A 24,568-nucleotide genomic window follows, 5' to 3' on the forward strand; every position below is an offset into this window, starting at 1 on the left:
CTTGGTTGAGCTCCTTCTGAGTCAGATATAACTAGCCTGGTCGCGACCAGGCTAAAACACAGGCTATAGTGAGACGCGCATCAAAAAAGGCTCACAGGCGGAAACTACATCCCGAACGACAGTTCCTCCCTAGGAAATATTAGTTCCCACTTCACACGAGATAGATAGATTAGATAGTTTGACTGTGTGATAGATAGATAATTTGATATTTTGAAAGTGTGATCGATCGATAGATAACTTGATATTTTGAAAGTGTGATAGATAGATCGATATATCAATAAAGAAAAGAGTGTAAAAAAAAAAGTAATTGTCTGAACTTGCATTGCTGTCATCACAGCAGTCTGGCTGGCGTAGTGGTTAAGGCTGTGGACTCGAGTTCCAAAGGTTGCGAGTTCGAGACTTGACTAAGTCATTCTTTTTTTTTTTTTTGACATTTAACCGAAGATTTCATGCAAAGGTTTCAAACACCATTGTAATCGTGTCAGTTCTTGTAAATTAGCCTGCACCATAATTTTATAGCCTACAATACTTTTTTAGATTAGATTTTAGATTAGATTCAGACAACGAAATGCAGTAAAAAGTGTGTCTTAAGAGGGATTCGAACCACTGATATAAAATGACGAATAAATCCTATGGCAGCAGTCAATACCACTAGGCCATTGTGGCGATATGACGGTTTGTAGCCTGCTGCGGATATCACCACAGTAGTAATATTCATTTATTAAAATATGAACATATAACAATAACTGGGGCTAGTATGACCTAAGCATTTAATCGGTCAGCAATTTCTTGCCAAACCATTTCCCTCGCCTTGTTAATTGCGGCAGTATTGCACTATTTTACATCTTATTTTTCCGTCTTCATAAAAATCAATAATTCGGAATGCTGCGCAAATGTAGTACCCCTGCAGAGTGGAGTATCTTCATTTCGACAGATCGACACTTCAGGGCTTTTCATGTCTGCGTGCACGCGCCCATATCGAAGATTTGTAAGCCTGTCTTCTGTGAACACTGATGACACAAGGCTGATCCTCGTTCGAGGAATCACCTGAGGCTTGAATTCCAATCTCGAGTTGCCTGAGCGCCGCATTTATTTATATCGCAGCTAAACTGATCCACCTTTAGTGGAATGACCCCCTGGACTCCGAGAATGGATAATGCTGACGGAACAGAAAAATAGAAGAAGGCAGTACTGTCCCGACCCAACAGCTCTCTATGTACATTGAAAACAATGGGCTCGTTCCTACACAGGGCTGAGGCCGGACACAGGTGTGTAGGCTAGCTCAGGGTTAGATGACAACATCCAGGTAGGTGGTTAGCAGGGAAATGGCTTACCTTGTTGGCCCGATGTTCTGTGGCGTTGACCGCTTGGGTGTACCGGACAGCCCGCACGTTAGTTGGCAGCGTGTCCCCTTCCGTTCCGTTTAGTTTAACATATAACACAACAACGATCACAAAACAAAACCGGACACGACACGACACGACTTGGGAGTAACCCACAAATCCAAACAGTAATAGTCTCTTAATCAATATCCTCTGGGGTTCTTATGAGTTTCTAGAATACAGTGTCTCAATCACTTCCTCTCTCGTCAATCTCCTCTCGCTTCTCTCTCACCTCTCTCAGGTAGCCAATGAGCACCTTTCAAATAACACCCGCCAACAGGCAAGCCACTCCCCCATGTACCCTGGGTAGCCAATCATCAACCCCCTGAGCTTACCATGACAGACATACAGAAAATAGTTGGATTGTGACAGTACTATGACCATGATCCAGGGCATACTTGCTTAGGGAGATTCAGTATATATTGTATTGTTCAAGCCTTGCCTTAATAGCTGGCACTATTAGCCTCTGGTTAGACAATACCACAGTTGAGATACTGTAGGACTTCTGGGGTGAGGGAACTGCCATTAAAAATTGATTATCTCTTCACAGTCTCATTTTATTAACTGAATGAATTTGAAGTTCTGCTGCATAACAATTATTCCCTCCCTCCCTCCAATTTTTTTTTCTTTTTCTGCTACTTCCCTACACAAATTAATCCCTGCTTATGGCTATTTTTAAACTCTTAAGCAACTTGACGGTGATGGTGATATTTTCCTTCATGTAAGCCTGTAGAAGTATGAATCAGAGAGATGCTCCACCCTGCCTGTGTGTACCCCAGAGGCAGACAGCGCAGTAGAGAGGGTTCAACACAAACCCAATCCAGATGTACTGTTCATTACTTGGCCTGAGTTTATATAGCAACCATGAAACCTGATATTCAGCGTGACAATTGCCACAGGAATGGGAACAGCTTTGCTTAAAACTGTGGACTCTATCATGATAAACTAACTCGTTGCGGAGAGCTAATATGAGACAAGCTATTTAGCAGAAAAGAATCCTGAAGGTTGATGCTTTGACATTGAACAGTGTTTCCGTTGCAATTCCTGGGGTTTGCTGTACGTGTATGTGTTTTATGGTTATTCTCCAAAAATGTTGGCTCCGGGAAACTGAAGCTTCCTTCTACAAGACAGAGCTTCACAATAATTCAACTTGTGGACAGCTTGAAGCAGAGAATAAATGTCTTGCTGAAAGGCCTAGTCGATTAGCAGTAACCCAGGGAATGTAGAGAGCACTCTCAAATGAATGCCCTCCCCAAAGACAAGCAACAGAAACCGCCACTGTACAGGGTCCCTTGCACCAGGTGCCAAATATACTGTACATGCACATACCACTCGTGCAAAGGGAATCTCCTATTTGATGGCTGTAATTATTCCTGGCATCATTGGAAAGGCTGCCATTGATGTATAGGACGGTATATATGGGTATGAAGAATACGACAGCATCTCAGGCTTTCATTGGCTGGATTGGTGCTGACTGAATGATGGAGAGCTGCTGAGGAGGCAGAGATAATCTAAAATAAGAACACAACCTGGAAAACCTCCACATGCGTCAGACGCTGGGAAGAAACATCTGAAGGATCCAGGTTGAGGAGAACAATGTGTATAAAAAGTATTGTTTTTTATGTAAATCACAATAGGTGCTTTATATAGAATTTCATACTGTATTCCGATTCGTTATATAAGTCCAAGCTATATTTTTCTTCCCTATGCTGAAAGAGAAATGGAAATACAATAAATTCCCATTCAAGAAAGAGGGTGAAAGAGGTTGAAGTGTCTTGAATGCATATTTTATCAATCACCTTACCTATACCTAATATAAGGTGTTTTGTTTTACATTGAAACATTGTTGTGGACTCACTGGGCCCTTTTTTTTTACTTCATTAAATGAGAAAATATGAAATATACTTCTATTTCCTTTTCAGGGAATGAACTGTGTGACAACTGAACACTGCTTTTACTTCCCCTGTTGGGAAGTCAAGAACATTTATTTTTGACTCTGAATGTGATTAGAATAATTAAGCCTTTGCCAGCCACTTTGGTATGAAGTCACTGTCGTGCTGTGCTAATGAAAACGAGCTATCGTCAGACTTTGATCTAGAATAACCCTGGTGGGTCTGAGAAAGACAGTGGATAGTGACAGATCATCATACGATAATGCTGACCAAGGACAACCCCAACTTGGATATATCAGGAGGTGTGTGCTGCGTAGTTACTGTTACTGATTCCATCACTCTCTTTTCTTTCTCTCTCTCTCACACACACACACACACACAATATCAATATCCAAAGATAATTAAAACAATGTTTTTATTGGTACGTTTATTACATTGACTACCAATTTAACATGGTCTGAACCAGTGGAGCATGAACAACTAAATGAGTAGCCTATTGATTAATGTTATTAATGATTTTTACACAGATGTGACAATTGAAATGTTGATTCATCTGCACATTCTTTTCTTGTCAACAACATTACTTGAATAAATCATCTATATATGCTGTATACCAATAACTTATCTCATGTCCATTATGACTGAGATATGTGATGCATAGCTGGTCATTCTATGGATATGCTATGCCCTCATAGTAGAACTAATCCGCTCTCTTCTCTATTCATGCTAAGGTAGGCCAGGACCCTTCTTTCGCTACAGCTGGACCCTTTCATTATTTACACTTGAAATGATAATGACCTCATGTGAGCACAGCTGCGCTATTTGCATCCAGTCATCACACAGCCAAATTTGTGCAATAAAAAGATTGGGGGAAACACTGTTGTTATAATATAAATAATATTGACCATCTTGGTTCATCAGACGGACCAACTACAAAACCACTCCACCTCTGAATTCAGTAGCCTAAACGTTTTATATTATATTATATATATTATATTATATATTATATATATTATTTACACCTTTACTGAATTCAGTGAGGTGGAGTGGTTTTGTACTTGGTCCGTCTGATGAACCAAGACGGTCGATTCTGAATGTAGATCATAGATAATAGACTTGACCAGTCTGTTATATATTGTAGTGAATGACTCAGAGAGGCAACAACGTTGATGTAGACTGGGTACACTTTTCTATTCCCCATTTTAGAAAGTTGGCCTTTGAAAAAAAATGTGGGGGCTGGCTTTATGGGGTGGTTTTGGTCAAATGTTGGGGTACACTTATTTGGAAACAAGTATTTGTAAAACATATACTGTATTTGTAAAATATCGTGACAATGAATGAATGAATGAATGAATGAATGAATGAATGAATGGTCTTTATTGTCATTGATATAGTACAGGTACCAAACAACGAAATTTGGGAGGGGGGGAAATGATGTCCTTGCGTGGAATAATCTCTTTATCCATTTGAACAGATCAGAATAACAGATACAGACTTTGCAGTGACTGCAATTAATAACCCATTGACCACTCCATTAAGAGTAGTTACCGGACATAATGTTAATGAATATGAGCTGCCGGGCTCATTGAAGCTTTGTTGAATGAAGGTATGGTTTTATATAACCATATATCTACGTACTGTATATGAAAACCCAGTGTACTGTATCAAACTGATAATGACAGAAACGGGTCACTTATACTGTGGGTTTTGGTATGTTCACATAACCAAAAAGAAAACTGATATTGATATGACCTGAAAGAAGAAATGGTCTTCAGCAACATTGGACATAGATGCCATTTGGCCCACTCACCCACAGCATGATGTGACAAGTATAATTGCCTTCTATTCATGATGCTGTTCAATGTGAAACATTTTCAAAGGTCCTCATATCATTCAAGGACAGTGTTGGTTCATCAAATATTCTAAGGAAAAACTAAGCCACTAACAATAGGTGAATATTGATGGGTAAGGCAAAGAAATCCAAGTTCCCTGGGTTGTGGTAAACTTAGAGTTGAAGATATGTTAGGATTGTAGAAGATTTTATTTCAGTATAGGTGCAAGTTAACAAATACAACTCAACAAAACAAATCCACTTTCTTGCAATCAGACTAACCTGAAACTTTGTAAAGATAAGCAGGTTATACTAACAGAAAACACATACTGTATCTTGGTAAATCAAGCGAGCCCATGTAATAGGTAAGTAACACAGAATAACATTCAGCTATTCTGTCTCTCTAAATGACTGTGGCCTTTAATGTATGGATCACTGAGTGGAGTATGATGGCAATATGTAGCCTAATGCAAGCTGAGGCCGGGACTAAGAGATAAACTGTGATTTTTTGGTCTTACACTTACAGATATCCCAATGCCATTTATTTATTTGACTGTTATTACACCTATTGAATCTGCAGCTCTGCAAAGTGGCTCTTTGTACTCTTTGTATTTGTATACTCTTTGTATTTATGGGATAGTTATTAGTTCAAAATATGCTCTGTAAAATATAGCATATATAAAATGAAGTAAAAATACATGTAGGCCTATGTCTACTTTTTTTTTACATTCAGAATTCTCTTGCACTAGGCATATTCTCTCATTCTAATAGGACACGATTCAGAGAGCAATACTGTACATTTGACCACAGACGACTGTCTATCAATGTGTATGGAAATATGCAAGCATGCATGTTTTTGTATGTAGTTTTTTTGTACATGACATGCACATGTAGGCTATGTTTAGGTAGCCTACATGAGCCGAAGTGTGTGTGTGTGTGTGTGTGTGTGTGTGTGTGTGTGTGTGTGTGTGTGTGTGTGTCAACTTCAATATACACTTTACTACTTATTACCATCCATAGTGATTCCTGCTTATAATCTGATAAATTATGTGTAATAATCAATCATCACAATACTGTATTTCATCATAACGTGTATGATGATATTGGTATTACAAGACAATAAATTCAAGAATAAACGAGATAGGCCTAATGTAGAAACATTGTCAAATAAGTCATCGGCCCTGTCCTCTTCGTGTAACCAATTTATGAGTCTATTTACAACCAGTAGGCTAAATAAAAGAATAGTCGATAGGACTCAACATCAAAGTCGTTATTATATTTTGGCAAGCAATCGGTTGGCCTCGGGTGTTGATGAGAGCGGATCAAAGTTAGTCTCGACAGAAGACATACTCAGTGTAACTCGTCCATATTTTATCCTCGTTTGGATCGTTGCTGGTGTACGCGCACGTGCCGGTGGAGCTACAAGCCACCATGTGAAAGCCGACCTCGGTCAGCTTGTCGAACGCCTGCTCAAGAAAATTAAACTTCAGGTAATACCGGGATGTGTACCTCTCCGGTGGCCGATCGGGATCCCTACTCTCATTCAGCGTGTCCCCAAATACCTCTTTGGCCAGGGACGTCTTCCCACACACCGTGATGCGCGCTACCCTCCTAAACTTTGCGTCAGTTTGGATATCTCTTCCGATAGTGTAAGACCCCCGGTATCCGATAGTGATGTAACCAGACTTTCGGGAGTCCAGGGATGGGGAGCGAGCGCCGCTGCTGACTGCGGACATCATCCGCAAAGTGTCCATGCCGAGGCTGGATGACCCAACTGCGCACTGAAGCGCACCCTCCTCGGTGTCGCTCTGGCAGATCTCCTCGCTGATAGAATTGTCTTTGCTCATCCTGGGGCTCAGGCGCTTGGACAGGTCCCGTAGCTGAAAAAACTCAGCCTCTCTGTGCAGTCGGTTTTTTTCGGGGAAATAATCTGGCAGAACTAGGTTCAGATCCCGCAGGTAATCTAAAATGTAACGGAACAAGAACCCGTCCCTGTCCAAGAAGTAGCGCCCTTTGCTGTCCCTTGCCAATTCTTTTGGAGTCTTCTTACTGAACATGGTCCAGAGTAGGGAGTCTGGGACGGCGACTAAAGTTGTGTGCCTTGTGACATACACCTGTCCCCCGACATTTAGTTCAACGATCTCGGAGAATGAGGACCCGGACTCGGCGCCGTTAGAAATCCCCCGCTCTGTGTCCGCCAATGCCATCTTTACGCAGCCTAAGGTCTCTGTATTACAGACTGGAAAGTAGAATTAGTGAGAGGGAGAGTGCAGCAGTTTTGTTTATGTATCATTTGCGTGTCAGTGGGGGGGAGTCGACAGCTGATTTGAGTGATAACAGTTAACTCTTTAGTCTACCGACAAAAATGCTACAATGACTGCTGTAGGCCTAGTTTAAGGGTATATTTATAGGGGGAAAGGTTTGGGTTTTGAAGGTAAACTATTGCACTGTTTTAAGTATATTATCTGAAAGTCAATTAATTTTTTTCAAGAGAGACAATTAAGTCAATACATTGACAGAGATATAAGCCTAATATATATTTGTCCTTGACATCAGAAAAAGAAGTGTTGGTTCCATGCCAATCTCATCAGAAACGAATGAATTAGTTCTAGTAGTATAATTAGCTCACATTTTAAAAACCATGCTGGGGGGGCTGAGTCACTGGATTATACATTGAGCGTTCAATAATTTAGATGGGCAAGACTGACAACTGCTGGAGAAATGCAAGTAAAACAGGCAAATATTTGGGGTACAATTGAACTAGAGAGGTACAATTTATGTGGAAATTGTGAAGTGTGCTTGCCCCGAAACCCATATCAAAGTTTAAACGCCATCCCTTGATATTGAACGTGTACGTTCAAAGCTTAACATTATTTTGTGTGAGTGCGAGTGCGTGTGTCTTCCAAGTGAGTCTGCAGCCCCCTGTTGGCCAGTACATAACATTCTGTGGCCCCCATGCCATCCAAGTTGCCCATCCCTATGTTTACAGCAAACACACTAATAAAGTAACAAAGTAATGGCAGACCATGATTACTTTGAGGCCTGAAAGAACGGACGGACGTGCTGGAACCCTCTTCCCTGGGGCCCGCAAGCAGCACAACATTGCCATAGCAACCTTCACCAGCGACTTCAACTTCTATGATAAGCTCAACAAAGCGGTCAAGGGGGTATTCCATCAACGTCGCTAAAGGAAAATCCAGGCTTATTCTGGTCGATTATTTTTCAATAAGAGCAGCTTCCCCTACAGGTCTCTCCACTTCCTTTTGACGGATACCATGCGACTGTTGAATAAGACTGAGCACTGCTACCAAGGCGTCAGCGGCTCTCATAGCAACTTTGCGTTGACGGAGGCCAACAAAACGGTGCTATTAGGACACCTCTAAAATGTATGTGCACTATTTGATATTACAATGTAAATAATTGGCTCTCTAAATAATTGGCCAACTACTGAGATTCTGTGCACATGCTATAAATAAACAGTGGCCCAGTGTAAGTAATGGGACACAGTGGCGGCTGGCCGATAGAGGGCGCTGGGGCGCCGCCCCCACCTTCACTTCCTAGTTCCCCACCTTCACTTCCTAGTTGCGATTTGTAAAAGTTTTTTTTTTTAAATAAACATTGTTTATTCACAAAATGCGGCTGATATTCTGTCGGCGCCTATCAGCATTCATTAAAAATCCTCCAATACAATAAACATTTTATCTGTGTGTGTGTAAAATTCACTGTTAAAATACATAGGGGGAGGCGTCGGGGCGCCGGTCAATGCCAGTCTATGGCAGGCCGAATACTTTTCGCTTACACGTGAGCTGTAGCAGCGCTCCAATTGGCTGTCTCTATTTCTAGGCCGGGGCGCAAAAATGTGCGTCCTGAATATCCGGTTGTTAAGTCTGACGTCAAACGTGACGTTTTGCAATTTCCGGCTTTTACAAAAAAACAAAACAATGTGGTGGTCTGTAAACTGTGCAGAAATGAAATGGCCTATCACAGGAGTACATCTGCAATGAACGAGCACCTCAAGCGAAAGCATCCTGGAGCTCTTTGTGAAGACAGCCGCAAGATACCACCGTAAGTCAGCGTTGTATTTCTGTTCACTTTTCCGGCCGTGTATGAGTGAAAAATGGATAGCTACTAGCTAATGTTACACAAGCAATGTAGCTCACCACAGTTTGTATGTCTTGTCTTCTGGTGTTAGTAATAATATATGAGCTATAGTCAGTCGCAATGGTCCAAAATTCAAGTGCTTCGTAACACAGACGGGGTGAATTTCATGAATGAAAGTGAAAGTTCTGTCACAAAACGCCGTTACGTATCCTCATACATGTTTAAGTGGGTATTGCGTGGGTAAAGTGAAATTACGTCTTTGTTTTGAGCGCCAGTGCACGGTTTATGCGGTGCACCCAGATTTTTTTTTTGAAAGAGGACCCCCCCGCCACTAATGTGAAAAATCCTGGAGGAAACACTGCTGTGCCCCACCCAACATTTTTAGCACCAGCCGCCACTGACAGCGAAGGACATTTTCTTATCTCATCTCTACACTCCAAAAGTTTAGATTTTAAATCAAACACTGCTTTGTGGATAAAGTAGCCTACAGATTCTCAGCTTTTATTTGATGGTATTTGTGTACTGGTTTCACTGGTTGCGAAAAACGAGGGGACTGTTACGGCGGAGTTCTTGAAACAGCATAGGATCCCATTCGACCTTGCGCGGTCGCCGGGTGAAAAATATTACGCGATCCCGGCCCTCAGGCGCAAGCGGCGGAGGCGAGACCGTAAACAACGCCGAGGAGGAAGGGGAGGCCTGCTAGCCAGGCTGAGACGTAGCCCGGATAAGCCAGCTTTGCAGAGTATTTTCCTATCCAACGTCAAGTCCCTGGCTAATAAGATGGACGAATTGAGACTACAGACTAAAAATAACATTGTGGGAGATAGCTGTGTGATTATTCTCACTGAAACCTGGCTAAATGACACTATCCTGGAGTCCGCGGTTAGCCTGGAAGGACGGACCCTTCACCGGGCAGATCGGACTTTGCTTAGCGGAGGTGGGCCGCGGAGGTGGGCTCATTATATCTACGAAGGATAGCTGGTGCTTAAACACGAAAACTGTAAGTAGCCACTGTTCCCCAAACCTGGAATACTTGACTGTTAAATGCCGACCCACTTACCTCCCGAGGGAATTCAATGCAGTGTATATTACAAGCGTTTACATTGCACCTAATGCAGATGGTAGCTTAGCATTGGCGCGGCTATATGACGTCATCAGTGGTCAACAGAGCGCGGACCCACAGGCAGTTCACATTATAGCCGGAGATTTTAATCATGCCGACCTGAAGGCAGTACTACCCAAGTTCTATCAGCATGTTAAATGTGCAACAAGAGACAACCCTAGTCGTCTATCTGTACAGTATAGTATAGTGGATAGTGTACATAGCCTTTATTTATGTAAACCAGCTCCTTCCCTTCTTGTGTTTTTTTTAGTTTTTTTTTTCTTTCCTAGCACCAGGGGAGCCACCCCTCCTAAATTTCGTTGTTTGGTACCTGTACTATAGCAATGACAATAAAGACCATTCATTCATTCATTCATCATTATGTAATACCAACCCCTCTACTGCCATGGGTGGCCATTATCCCTTTCGTTACATTATGCCGGCTACTTGTTATAGAAAAGGCTAGTTCTTACTCTAACTGCATTAGGGCTTCTGATGACAATTCCAGAAATCCATATTTACAACTTGTTACCATGGATATTTAAAACTTGCTCTGATCTGTTGAGATAATAATGTGTGGGCCATGTTCCCTCCTACTATGCCCCTGATGGCTTGTATGAGTGGATGACTCCTCATAGGCCCTCAATTGTTAGAAACTTGATTTCTCGCTTACTTCTCAAAAAGCTTCTGCTTATTTAAAAAATATATATATATATACTTTATTGCAGGGCTGTACATTACATTTCAACTTTATTTATCTTGACTTATCTTGCCTTATTGCCTTATTTAGCTTTCAAAGCCTAATAATTTTACTCTCTTACACTTGTGTAATGTGACATATCAATAAAACTTGAAACTTGAATATATAAATAAATAAATCATTCATATTGACTTTAACAGTGGGGAGCCAAATGTGCATGGGAGTAGGCAATATGTGTACACTGTAACAGTGACACTCATTCTGAAAGATAATAGAAGTAGTCTACTTACCTATTAAGATAAGTGAAAATAGGCAACACTGCAAATGTGTTCTTCCCAGGACACTTTCTGGAGTATGACAGCATCGGTATCAGAAGTGTTGCTTATATATATTCAAACAACATATGGGTGGATCTCTCTGCATGCTTCCTGATTATAATACAGAACATGCTTCCTGTAATATCACTGAGTAGCTCCACCTCATTTTTATAGGTGATTGAAACACATTAATGTGTAATTCTTACATTAATTTAGCCTATTTATGTGTAATGGGGGCTGGGATAAACTAGAGGGAGTACATTTTCTAAAAGATAGTTTATGTCTACGCTCAGCTCTCGAAAAGGGGTTAGGGTTGGACGAAAGATGGACAGATGAAAGGAAATAAGACAGCAGGATGATGCTGCTGATGATGATGGGTGGATATGAATGTAGGAATTTGGATTGATGGATACACGCACGCACGCACGCACACACACACACACACACACACACACACACACACACACACACACACACACACACACACACACTCTCTCACTCACACACACAGAAACACTCTTATTTACTTGGTGCAGCAGGAGGCGACAGGCCCAAGCCTAAAAAGGAGGAAATACAAAACATTGTAAGTTCCTCTGTATTTCTGACCTCTAAATATTATTATTATAGTTTGCTCCTTACCAGAATCACACACACACACACACACACACACACACACACACACACACACACACACACTCATTGTAAATGCTTTATTTATGTCCACATAAATGTACAATATCTAAAAGACATAAATACTATCAGTGCATTTTGACATTATGAAAACAGTCAGTTACAATAGTGCTGCATTGACAACCAGTTATTCTACACATAGGATGTTATTCACACCAAATGATAACAGTGGATTGACATACAGTATCAATACTGTAAAACAGACAGTATAAAGCTCATGGGTACAAGAAGCACTGCCTTCTCCATATTGAGCGGCTACCAATAATAGCAGATACTGAGCAATACTTTTCTAACTGTTTGGCCCTTCTCTTAGATAGGCCAGCCATTTGAAGGCCTCTGACAACAAGCTTGTGAACATGGCCCAGGCTGCCAAATATGAAAACTAAAAGTTTACATCTGTAACCCAGTTGTGATATGGCCTGCTCCAGCTGTTGGTATTTCAAGAACTCGGTTGAAAAGGCTTCCTCTAGGCTATGGTCAAAGGTGCAGCCAACTTCTAGAATGAGCACCTCTCTGTGATTTTCATTGACAATTACATCATCGGGAGTGTTTGATGAAATATTAGAGAACACTTCTGAATCGTCACTACACAGACTGAACATGCTAGGCTTTAGAGGAGTTATCTGAAGAGGAGTAGCCCGAGGTGCTTAAGGCAGGAGGAAGCAGGCTCAGCCTGGGGGCCTGGGCCAGAGCTGGGCCAGAGCTGGGGTCAAAGCTGGGGTCAGGACTGAGACAGGAGCTGAAACACTTGCGGTGCTGCTGCTGCTGTCGGAGTCATTGTCGGACTGGTAGTACCCACACGCAATGCCAGGCGGGCACTACGACGCGGCATGACTGATAGGAGAGAGAGAGGGATGGTGGGGGGCATCAAGAGAGCGATAGAGAAACACAAGGTCAAGTGTTGATTCCACACACTGTTTGCATCCCCAACCACTTGGGGGTTCACTTAAGTCAGGTTCAGAAATCACAAGTGTCTGCTGCTCATTAAAATGTTTCCTCAAATAAAATGCTGGTGTAAGCTCCTGGTGCAACCTGGGACACACAGGTTGTTTGTTTGTAATGTTCAGTTAGGTCATACTGTACATATATTTGGACAGATATTTAAAAAAACAACAACACATATTTTGTTATTTTAGCTGTTTACCAAAACATATTCAGGTTACAGCTATATAATCAATATGGGCTTAACGTGTAGACTCTCAGCTTTAATTTGAGGCTTTTCATATCATGTCTCTGCTCCCTCATTAACGAACGTTAGTGCTTAGTTTAGTCCCGAGGACCTTCCCTTGTGTATCAAAAGGTGTCGTTGTTCTGCAGTGAATTCACCAACTTAGCCGCAGCCATTCGGGCTGAGATCCCTTTATGCCACGTATGTTTACAAAGTGGGAGCTATAACTAATAAAGCACATCACACTCACTCACACTTAAAAGATCTTGCAAGTCCCATCAGATAATGCCAATGTTGTTTTATTTTAGATGACTGTCCCAGGATTAACTCAATAAAATGCTATAATCTACTGGAATTGGAGTCTTGAGACAATTGTAGCCAATTGAATGCTGAACAGGTGGGCACTGGGACTAACTCTCTTCAGCATAGGCTTATACTGACTATATATTAGGCCACAGTCATTTTGCACAAATACCTGACTGTCACTGTTCAGACTTCTGCTATTCAAAATAAATAACTGTCCATTTGTAGAATGTGCCTACAGCTCTGATTGGACTCAGGTAAAGTCAATTGAAATCAATTCAAGTTAATATGATCAAAAGACACCCAGACACTGTCAAACTGGTTGAGGGACATCATAATCCCTTTCACAACAGGTGGAACTATTGACATTGTGTAATAAACTCATAGAGTAGATTATAATGATTTAAATAATCATTTACTAATGACAGCAAAAGAGGGAGAGAGGAGGATAGCGAGGGAGAGAAGGAGAGAGAGCAGGATGGTGTCGGCACACCAGAGAGAGAGAGCAAGAACCAGGTGAGAAAGTGGACAGGTAGTCAAGACCACAAAAGTAGCCTTGTGAACCGATGGTTCTCGAGCCTAATGGCCCATAGGGCAGGATTCTCCTGTTTCTGTAGCGTGAGGCGGCTTGATGTACAAGTACACCCCCTGGACATGACGCTGGTATGTCGCAGGGTCTTACCCCCAACCAACCCTTAATGCTGAGTTATCATCACCGAGGGGGGGGGTTCCATGCCACAGTCCATGCCACCCCCCCAAGGCAGCAAACCTAGGGGAAACACTGAGAGCAGATAGATGAACTGTTCAGTGTCAATCTTGTAGAGATGGAGATGGAGGTTAAATCTCCAGAATAATGTCCAGCTACAATCGCAACAACATTCACAACATTTCTGGAGCCTGGTAGACCCAGACAACTATAAGAATATTCACCAAGCAGCCCTGAAAGTATTTGCTTTATTTGTCTACATACCTTTGCGAATCAGCTTTTTCTGATATGAATGTAATGAAATCTACATTCTGAACAAGACTGACAGATGACCATTTAAATGACTCTATAAGAGTGAACCTAAGTGGATACACTCCAGCATACACAACTGTAGTAGACTCCATGCAGTGACAGTCATCTCACTAAGTGTAGGAACGAGTCAACACACTTATTACACACATGCACAATATTTTTTGAAAGAGACAAAAAGACAAAATAATTCGTTATGTGAATGAATGTAAGTAATAAGATATGAGTAGCTCTCGGCCACTTACATTTTTTCAAAGTAGCTCTCAGATGAAAAAAGGTTGTAGACCCCTGCTTTATGCTGATACATGCCTGCCATCTAGTGGACATTTAAGGGTACGACCAGGTAGGGGGATATTGCTTGTAACACAATCCTCATTCCTTCTCTCTCTCTAACCTAATCCCATAGTAACCTTCATAATTCAGTTCTAGATATGTATTTTCTTTATGTGGCTAACACAACTCAAATTAAACTGCTTCATAAAGTTAAAGTTAATAAATGTATAGTAATAATCACTTTAATAGTAATTACTTTGTTGTTTAGTATCAGGGAGGGAGGGAGGGAGGGAGAATGGATGACCATCTTTCTTCAGTAGGCCTACCATTTCTAGCTCATGTATATTTCTAATGATTCATTATATGTCTTGTACATGATTCTTGTTATGATTCTTGTATATGATTCTTGTTATGATTACATTTCTATTGGGATATTGCCTCAGGCATAGCTGTAAACATGCTTAGCTACTATATTTGTTTCTGTAATCGCAGTTGCTTCTAGCTATGATATTTAAGATCACTTATCTAGTTACACAATCTTCAGCATAACAAGTTCATAAGATATGAAAAATGCACAAGAAAAAGGAATAGAATCCAAATAATTTTTATTCACAGTGGACAGCAGCTCCGGCCAAGGCTGTTTGCAGTTGTGAGCGTCCTCTGGAGGAGTCGGGCGCTAGAGACAGGAGAGAGAGTTCATATGAGCTTCACCAGGCCTATAGCTACAGAATAGAATACTTTATTAGTTTAGTTAGTATGTCCTTGGTCTATGTGTTCTATGTGTTGACTTACCTCTGCTGTGTCCATCGTCGTGAAGACGGTTACTGGGGGGACGGAGGCCGTCTGCCTGAATAGCAGCTCAGCAGCCCAAGGCTCTTCACAGATGTGAGCATCCTCTGGAGGCGGGAACGCTTCTGTTTCTTTGAAGCTCCGCTCTCCTCACAAGGCGTCGTCTCAGCTGTCACTGGGCTGGCCGCTAGAGAGAGGAGAGAGAGTTCATATGAGCTTCACCAGGCCTTTTTCTTCTCATCAAACAAGTCTTCAAATAATCAACATTCTACAGGGAGAAAACCCTCTTACCTGCATCAGTGTTGGAGCTCTTCTTAAGGTCCTTGGCGCTCTTCCTAGCGCTCTTGGCGCACTTCTTAGTGCTCTTGGAGGCCTTGGTGGCCTTCTCTGAGCTCTTGGCACTCTTCATGCCACTACTTGTTCCGTTTATCTGCAACACAACAGAGTTCAGTCTACTTTTCTCCACCTCCCTGTCAAGCGCCAGAGCCTTCTCAGCTGCTGCCAGCTTGTCCTCCAGGGCCTCACTCTGCAGGGCCTTGATGTGGTCCTCTGCCTCCCTGGTGGCTTTGACGGTCTCCAGGAGGGTCGCCTTGACCTCGGCCAGGCTCCCCTCAGTCTCTCGCTGGGCAGCGAGGGCCTGGCTCCTCTCCTTCTCCAGGTCGGAGTTGTCACAGACGAGGCTCCTCTTTTCTTGCTCCATATCGTGGAGCTTTTGGAGGAGGCCTTTCTCTCTCTGTCGGCCCTCCTCCACCTCCTCCCTCGCTCTCTCCAACTCCGCCTTTGCCAGAGCGCTGCTGGCCTTCTCCGCCTCCAGCTCAGAGTCCTTGGCCTCCAGCTCAGAGTCCTTGGCCACGGCCCTCCACTTGGCCTCCACCACAGCCCTCCATTTCTTCTTGTCCTCCTCCAGCTTCCTCTGAGTGATCCTGCTCATGACTACGAACCCTAAGAAACGGAAGGAAGAGAATATGAAATTACGTATTTTATATTTATATATTATTATTATAGAATGACTTGTCCCCTATGAGTTCATGGATGACTGTGAGGCTGTTTGAACTTCAAAAGTGACTGACGTATAGATATTGCGCGACATTGTGATCGAAGCATCAGTTGTAAGTAAATAAGTAAGTAAGTAAGTAACGTGCCAACGTGCCAAAAATCTGTATCCTTGTTGTATTTCTACCTTCCTAAATGATGGCTAGGACGTCGGGTTATAAAGCAAAAGCTTCTTTATATAAAAAAATCTGTTGGCATACACTTTTGAGCACTTTCAAACAATAAACGAGTTATTGGATGTTCACTTTAATTCTGGACGTTACAATTCGCATTTCTCAAAAACAGTTACAGAGTTACCGATTGTCGATCCAAACAGAATTATATGGTGCCTATCTTTTCCATTAATTTGGAGTTGAAGCATGTACAGCAGGGTTCGAGTTATGTGGGAGCCAATGGGAGCTGAGCTCCCATAAGGAAGGTCTGAGCTCCCATGAAAGCAGTAAAATCATACATCTGTGGGGGTCGCTAATAATACATTACCACAACCATTATTTGATCAAAAATGTCAATGTAATGAGTATTATTTATATTTATTTATATGAGAAATATTCTAAAATAAACACGTTTTCCAAAAGAACTACGCGCACCAGCATTAATCTCCTGTGAATGACAGTATGCCTTTGACTGCCTGCACTTTACCGCCAAGACACTATGGGGCGCAGTAGAATATTGTGCAACAGCAGAATATGATCGTTGAGCGCTTGCAAACGTGAAAACACGATTATTGAGAAGAAAACATTCAGTAGCTAGCTATCATGCCGCCCCAAAAAAGGCCACTGCTTCCGACCGAGTCGACAAGCCTGGAAAGTTTCGTGTTTTCATCCAAGAAACCAAACTTGAATTCAGCTGCCCTGTTATGACACCTAACGTTGAAACTGTTGAAATAGCAGAGCTCAAACAAAACCAAGTGCTTCCGAAGAAAGTAGCAGAACTCACCTCCAGTATGTATAAGGAGAGTGGAGACAGCTAGTTCGTTCAGAGCAGCTTATACTGTCGCTAAAGAAAGGATGCCTTATACAAAACTGAATCCAATTATGAAACTTAATGAGATGAATGGCACGACAGTTGGCCCCTGCTCACCGATCCGATCATTCATGTGCCCAGATTGTAGAGCACATTGCACAAGAGATGAAACAAATTCATTTCTAATGTCAAATCACTTGATTCCCGTAGTAGCATAACATTAGATGAAAGCGCAATTCATGGACGAGCATACATGATTATTTATGTCAGGTGCGATGTCACTGGAAATGGAGATGTGGACAATGTGTCGTGCTAACAGGGAAAGTGAATGGACTGTATAGCAAAAACAACAAAATTATTGGCAGAGATACCCGTGACTATCACTTATAGCTGTTGTTTCATGTGGTGCTGTTGATGTGGTGAAATGAGTAGCCTATGGCTAATTAAAACTTTTAAGTCCCAACGCTGTGTGGGCATGATTCGCGCACGTGCATGAGAACATTTCGCACTGTTATTTTGGAGACCCCCTTAAAGCTCAGTTTATAACTCGAACCTTGGTAGAGGCTCCTCTTTTCTAGCTCCATATCGTGGAGCTTTTGGAGGAGGCCTTTCTCTCTCTGTCGGCCCTCCTCCACCTCCTCCCTCGCTCTCTCCAACTCCGCCTTTTCCAGAGCGCTGCTGGCCTTCTCCGCCTCCAGCTCAGAGTCCTTGGACTCCACCACGGCCCTCCACTTGGCCTCCAGCTCAGAGTCCTTGGCCTCCAGCTCAGAGTCCTTGGCCTCCACCACGGCCCTCCACTTGGCCTCCAGCTCAGAGTCCTTGGCCTCCAGCTCAGAGTCCTTGGCCTCCACCACGGCCCTCCACTTGGCCTCCACCACGGCCCTCCATTTCTCCTTCTCCTCCTCCAGCTTCCTCTGAGCGCTCCTGCTCATGACTACGATATAAGAAACGGAAGGAAGAGAATATGAAATTACGTATTTTATATTTATATATTATTATTATAGAATGACTTGTCCCCTATGAGTTCATGGATGACTGTGAGGCTGTTTGAACTTCAAAAGTGACTGACGTATAGATATTGCGCGACATTGTGATCGAAGCATCAGTTGTAAGTAAGTAAGTAAGTAAGTAAGTAAGTAAGTAAGTAAGTAACGTGCCAACGTGCCAAAAATCTGTATCCTTGTTGTATTTCTACCTTCCTAAATGATGGCTAGGACGTCGGGTTATAAAGCAAAAGCTTCTTTATATAAACAAATCTGTTGGCATACACTTTTGAGCACTTTCAAACAATAAACGAGTTATTGGATGTTCACTTTAATTCTGGACGTTACAATTTGCATTTCTCAAAAACCAACAAACTAAACTGTCAACTTCTATGACGTCTTGCCGCAAGGCCTTCTGGGACCAATTAAAGTGAATAATTTAACCTAAAAAGTTAAAACACTCTATTAATACAGGCGGGCCGTCAAGCCCGTAGACTTTTACTTGTCAAGGCACATTTTTAAAGCGCAAATCTGTAATTCAAGACTCTCCGGTAATTTACACACAAGACTCACGTTGATCTCTACTCAGCGCACACACACACACACACACACACACACACACACACACACACACACACACACACACCTCCGGGTTGGTCCTCCGGGCTGGCTGCTCTATGGGCCTTGTTGTCGTCCCCGGGGGCTCTGAGGGGGGATGACGTCAGAGACTTGGAGAACGCCATGTCCTCATCCTCACACTCATTCTCCAGCTGCCCAGACTGGACCATGTGGACATTGAAGCCATCTTCTCCCTGGCTCTCCATCTCTCCCTGGCTCTCCATCTCTCCCTGGCTCTCCATCTCTCCCTGGCTCTCCATCTCTCCCTGGCTCTCCTTCTTGTTTTTTGGCATTTCTGCAACTTTCTACAAACAACTGAACAAGGAAGAGAATGTGAAATTACGTATTTTATATTTATATATTATTATTATAGAATGACTTGTCCCCTATGAGTTCATGGATGACTGTGAGGCTGTTTGAACTTCAAAAGTGACTGACGTTGATATTGCGCTGTGACATTGTGATTGAAGCATCAGTTGCAGGGGCAACGTGCCAAAAACATACCTGTCAACATTGGGATTTGAAAATAAGGGATATTTTCTCGAAAATAAGGGATATCCCCCGCACGCCCCCGGGCGTGCAACAAGAATTGGGTTAACTAGTTCCTATGATTAAGTAAGTGACTACAGGTGATCAGAATCAGATACCTGGTTGAAAGTAAAATACTTTGAACATCCCTGCATATATACATGAAAACACAAAAGGGCATATCAATTCAGCACATTTATTTATACATTACATGACACCATGATGTCAATGGGAAAAGAGCGGCGCAAAGCTACCAGCGATCATTTCAAAACGGAGATAACCGAGGCTGCGTTCGTAAATACGCTCTGAAAATCTGATCACCACTCATGGAATGCCTCTTGTCCAATCAAATTACTTGGTCCCTTTATGACGTCGCACCTAGTGTGAGTTCCGGCGCTCTCAGAGCAAAATTACGAACGCAGCCCAAGTAACAAGAGGAAACAAGTCAACTCCCACATGGATATAACGATTGTGCGCATGCGCCAACGTCAAACAATTAAGTGTTAAATTATATTATATTATAGGTGAAAAATACGGGAGATTTACGGGAAAATATTTAAACGGGAGCACAGCGGGAAATAAAGGTAAAATACGGGAGAATCCCGGGAAAAACGGAAGGGTTGACAGGTATGGCCAAAAAGCCATTATCCTTTTCGTATTTCTACCTTCAAAAAATATGGCTAGGACGTCGGGTTGTAAAGCAAAAGCTTCTTTATATAAGAATCTCTATTGGCATACACTTTTGATCACTTTCAAACAATAAACGAGCTAGACTTTGACACTCAGCGGAGTCAGCGCTCGCGCACACACACACCCGCGCAGCCACATCCAGACCCCCGCCCCACACACACACACACACACACACAGTCACACACACACACACACACACACACACCCGCGCAGCCACACCCAGACCCCCCCCCCCCCACACACACACACACACACACACCCAGTCACACACACACACACACACACACACACACACACACACACACACACACACACACACACACACACAAGTACGCTAACGTCCACAGGCGCTTACCTTGTGATAGCGTGTTGATCCTCGTGATACTGACATCAAACTGGCTCGATCGTCTTTTATAAACCCACATTTGATTGTGACGTTATTATGTCATCTCGAGTTCTCGACTGTTGTGATTATGACGTCATCCGTCTGAGTTTTGTCTGCAGCCCAGCCTGGTCTCAGGAGCTCCATTTTTTTTTTACATCTTTAAATCCATTAGGTCTAGGGCCTATCCCCATCAATAGTTCACACTGCAGCAACAGCAGCATCACATCCGAGATACAGTGCCAACTAAGTTACAGTAATAATGCTCTTTAGAGAAGTAGGCTACCTACAAAAACCTTCTGATGCCAAAAGCGCTCTCTCTTTGTTTCTCTCTCTCTCTCACACACACACACACACACACGCACGCACACGCGCACGCACGCACGCACGCACGCACGCACGCACGCACGCACACACACACACACACACACACACACACACACACACACACACACACAATATCGTTTTGGTTTAAGTTATCCGTGGCAAATAAAGATATTAAACGGCAATTTATTGGTCCTTGATGTTGTTTCGCCAAACTTTGTGTGGAAAGAAGTAAATAGGCTAGTAGTATCCAGCTGCAATCCCCTAAAAACAATCACATTTTGTTCATTTATTACTTCCTATTGAATTGTTATTGCTACTTGGTTGAGTGTGGCGCAAGATCCAAAAACATTTAGATTGATCTATTACAACTGTATGCGATAAACGACAAATACAATTTGATTTGATTTTGGTTTGCACGACAGCGTTAAGGGGCAACTCCATCTAAGCCGCTGCTGCAACTTGCAGTCTTTTGATTTGTACACACATCAATAAGCTGTCCACCATGGCAAAACAGCCCCATGTAACACATAATTGTAAACAAACTGTGGTACAAAGAAATAACAGTGAAAGAATAAAATGTATTAAAGTCAACAACCGCTGTGATATGGATTCCTTAACAGTGTTTAATTTGTATAACTTTGGAATTAACGTAAATGTGAAATGGTGCTTAGCTAAGATGTATTCATTTTAAGAATAAAAGACCACGTTTAGCAGCATAGCATTTTAATACAAGTGCTTCATACAAAACCAAAGCAATCTGGGGTATTTTGCATAATCCCTTCAAGTTTCTTTAAAATAAACCAACAAAGTCAACATACACTGGCATAGAGACACATTGTTTTGTTGCATAGGAATATCCCAATTGTGAAATAGAAAGTGAATGTCCCCGAGACAGACATCAGTTTTCAGCTTGGCTCACTCACCATATATATGCACTCACCATATACAGTATATGCACCTGCAGTCTCATGACTTTGAGACTTATTCAAGATGGATGCTAATAATAAAAAAGATCTTTGATGTCAAATCGGCATGTTATTGTTTTTCATAAACCCTGTACATCGGAATACTATATACTATACGGAATACTAAGATACTATGGGAAAATCTTTGAGGTTTATTTATTGTGAAAACTTTGCAGAGGTGATGTACTTCCTTACGACAGTAAGTAAGTAATACAAACCCTTCCTACAGCAGAAACATCTTGTAACCATCTACAGTACAGTGCATAGGCCTACATTACGTAGAATTGGCACACACAAAAGAGGCAATACATTTTTCTATTCCTCTTTTTCTCTTGCTGGGAGTCTTGTCATTGATGATGTGTGGTGCTCACGCTAGCTTCAGCACGTCCTGTACCATTGCTCCAATGCCATCGAATATCTCATGAAGTGGGGCCTTGCACATGAAGGCACAGGTGGTGACCAGCTTGTTCTTCTCGTCCACATGGGTCTCACTGACGTTCTTACACACATGCTTACAGCCCAGCTGGGTAATGGCCTCCGCAGTGCCAGGGACATCTGGGGATCTAAGGGTCCAAAAGAAATATGATGTTTAGATCTGAATGTTCTGCCAAATTGAGACCTCCTGTAATGTGTGTGTGTAATATGTGACTAGTCTGTGACGTAGCCTACCTCTCATCGTTCTCATGGCCCACAGTGACCTCACAACCAGGGAACACCTTGGCAGCCAGCACTGGTGAGATGCAGCAGAGGCCTATGGGCTTCCCCTCCCCATGGAACCCCTGCAAGGTGGCCTTCACCTGTTCGTTCACAGTACAGTCCTTCCCCTGCACCGCCCAGCTACATAGGTTCTTAGCCACCCCGAAGCCACCTGGACATAACACAACACAATGAGGTCAATGAGGAAGAGGAGCAGCGCAGATAAATCATAAAACATTTCTTTAGAAGCAACGAACCTGGGAAGATAATGGCATCATGCTCCTTAATGTTGAGCTGGGAGAGGTCCTGGATCTCCCCGCGCGCCAGTCTTGCGCTCTCCACCAGCACGTTCCTCTTCTCCTCCGTGGGCGCGCCCTGCAGGTGGTCCACAACGTGCATCTGGTCGATGTTCGGCGCGTACATCTTCACCTGCAATGTGCACAGTAGTTTGCGGCTTGTGTCATTTCCTGTTGAATGTGTGTTACAAAGGCTCACCTCGCCCTCTGTTCGGGGCTCATTTTTCCACCTACTCTGTGGAACTGAGACTTCTGTGCGCACAGAATAAACACAAAACCTGTTTGATTCAAAATTCAGACCATCTTTATTTCATCAACTCACCAATAAGGAATATATATTAATTTCCATAACATACTTCATTCACCGTATTCTCTATAGGCAATATTTGAAGTACAGATAATCTGTTGGCTAATCCAGCCTCAATAGACCTAGGTTCTAGGCTCTGGACAATCTAGACAATTTGATGGCAGCTACTAGATTGTAATCAAGTGCAATACTGAAACAAAACTGTGAACATTTCAAACCTGCAAACTGCAACACTTTAAATGAATGTGCAATAATACTATGTGCAATATGACAACCCTCTGGTACATAAGGTTCAGAGATAGGAAATGTTAGGATATTTATAGCATAGCATAGAGTACAGCACAGTGTTTTATTTGTATAGTATAGTATAGTGGATAGTGTATATAGCCTTTATTTATGTAAACCAGCTCTTTTCCCTTCTTTTTTTCTTTTTTTTTCTTTTCCTAGCACCAGGGGAGCCCCCCCCCTCCCAAATTTCGTTGTATGGTACCTGTACTATATAAATGACAATAAAGACCATTCATTCATTCATTAATTCATTCAATAATACGACTAAAATTATTCATCATCAACCTTCAAAATGTAGCCTACAACCGTGGCTGTATAAATGACCATAGCCTTAAATGTTTTCATAAACAAAAATGACGAGTCAACAGCTTGTAGCACAGAAATAGATGTCCATTAAATGCATAATAATAGGCTACACAAATAAGTAACATGTGCACTCACAGTTGCACCACCTCTACTGAGATGGACCAGAACAGCGGAAGCTTCGTGGATTTCACTGCCGTCAAACACTCCGCAGCCAGCCAACACTACCGCCACGCGCTTACTCATTTTTATCTATATAGCGATACTAAACAACGTTTCAGTCCTTCTCACTTCCACACACTCTCAGATAAGATAAGATAAGAGAGAGTGACTTTTTAGTTCAATGTTGCAGAGGTGAGCACGGCCGTGTGGGTGTGGCTTGAACGTCAAAGTGAACATGCTCGCCCTCTACTGGGCCGGATGTGTATTACACAAACGCTGGTTGAGAATAACATTTAAAAATGTATAATCCCACATTAGAGTGACCCGTGGCATTTCATTAGTAATGTCGAAATGTATCAAATCACCACTAGATTTTCCAATAAAATTGTGGAGTCTTGGTTGATTCATCAGTGCCTATCCTATCCGATCTATCAAGACTACTAC

General features: G+C 42.4%; 2 protein-coding genes across 2 annotated transcripts; both read right to left on the reverse strand.

Moving 5' to 3' along the window:
• Positions 1 to 6,433: 6,433 nt before the first annotated feature.
• Positions 6,434 to 7,312, reverse strand: kctd12.1 (potassium channel tetramerisation domain containing 12.1; the record flags this gene model as incomplete). The annotated part of the gene is made up of 1 exon (XM_080537335.1): positions 6,434 to 7,312. One exon carries the CDS (start codon positions 7,310 to 7,312, stop codon positions 6,434 to 6,436), a length of 879 nt encoding a protein of 292 aa, XP_080393461.1.
• A 14,643-nt stretch (positions 7,313 to 21,955) lies between these two features.
• Positions 21,956 to 24,208, reverse strand: LOC308161475 (glutamine amidotransferase-like class 1 domain-containing protein 3, mitochondrial; the record flags this gene model as incomplete). Its single annotated transcript, XM_080535498.1, has 4 exons — positions 21,956 to 22,635; positions 22,742 to 22,940; positions 23,026 to 23,197; positions 24,101 to 24,208. 4 exons carry the CDS (start codon positions 24,206 to 24,208, stop codon positions 22,440 to 22,442), a joined length of 675 nt encoding a protein of 224 aa, XP_080391624.1. The 3' UTR covers positions 21,956 to 22,439.
• Between the last annotated feature and the right edge of the window lie 360 nt (positions 24,209 to 24,568).

This window comes from Nansenia antarctica (assembly GCF_963989245.1).
Source record: "Nansenia antarctica genome assembly, chromosome: 7".
Taxonomy (NCBI): Eukaryota; Metazoa; Chordata; class Actinopteri; order Argentiniformes; family Microstomatidae; genus Nansenia; species Nansenia antarctica.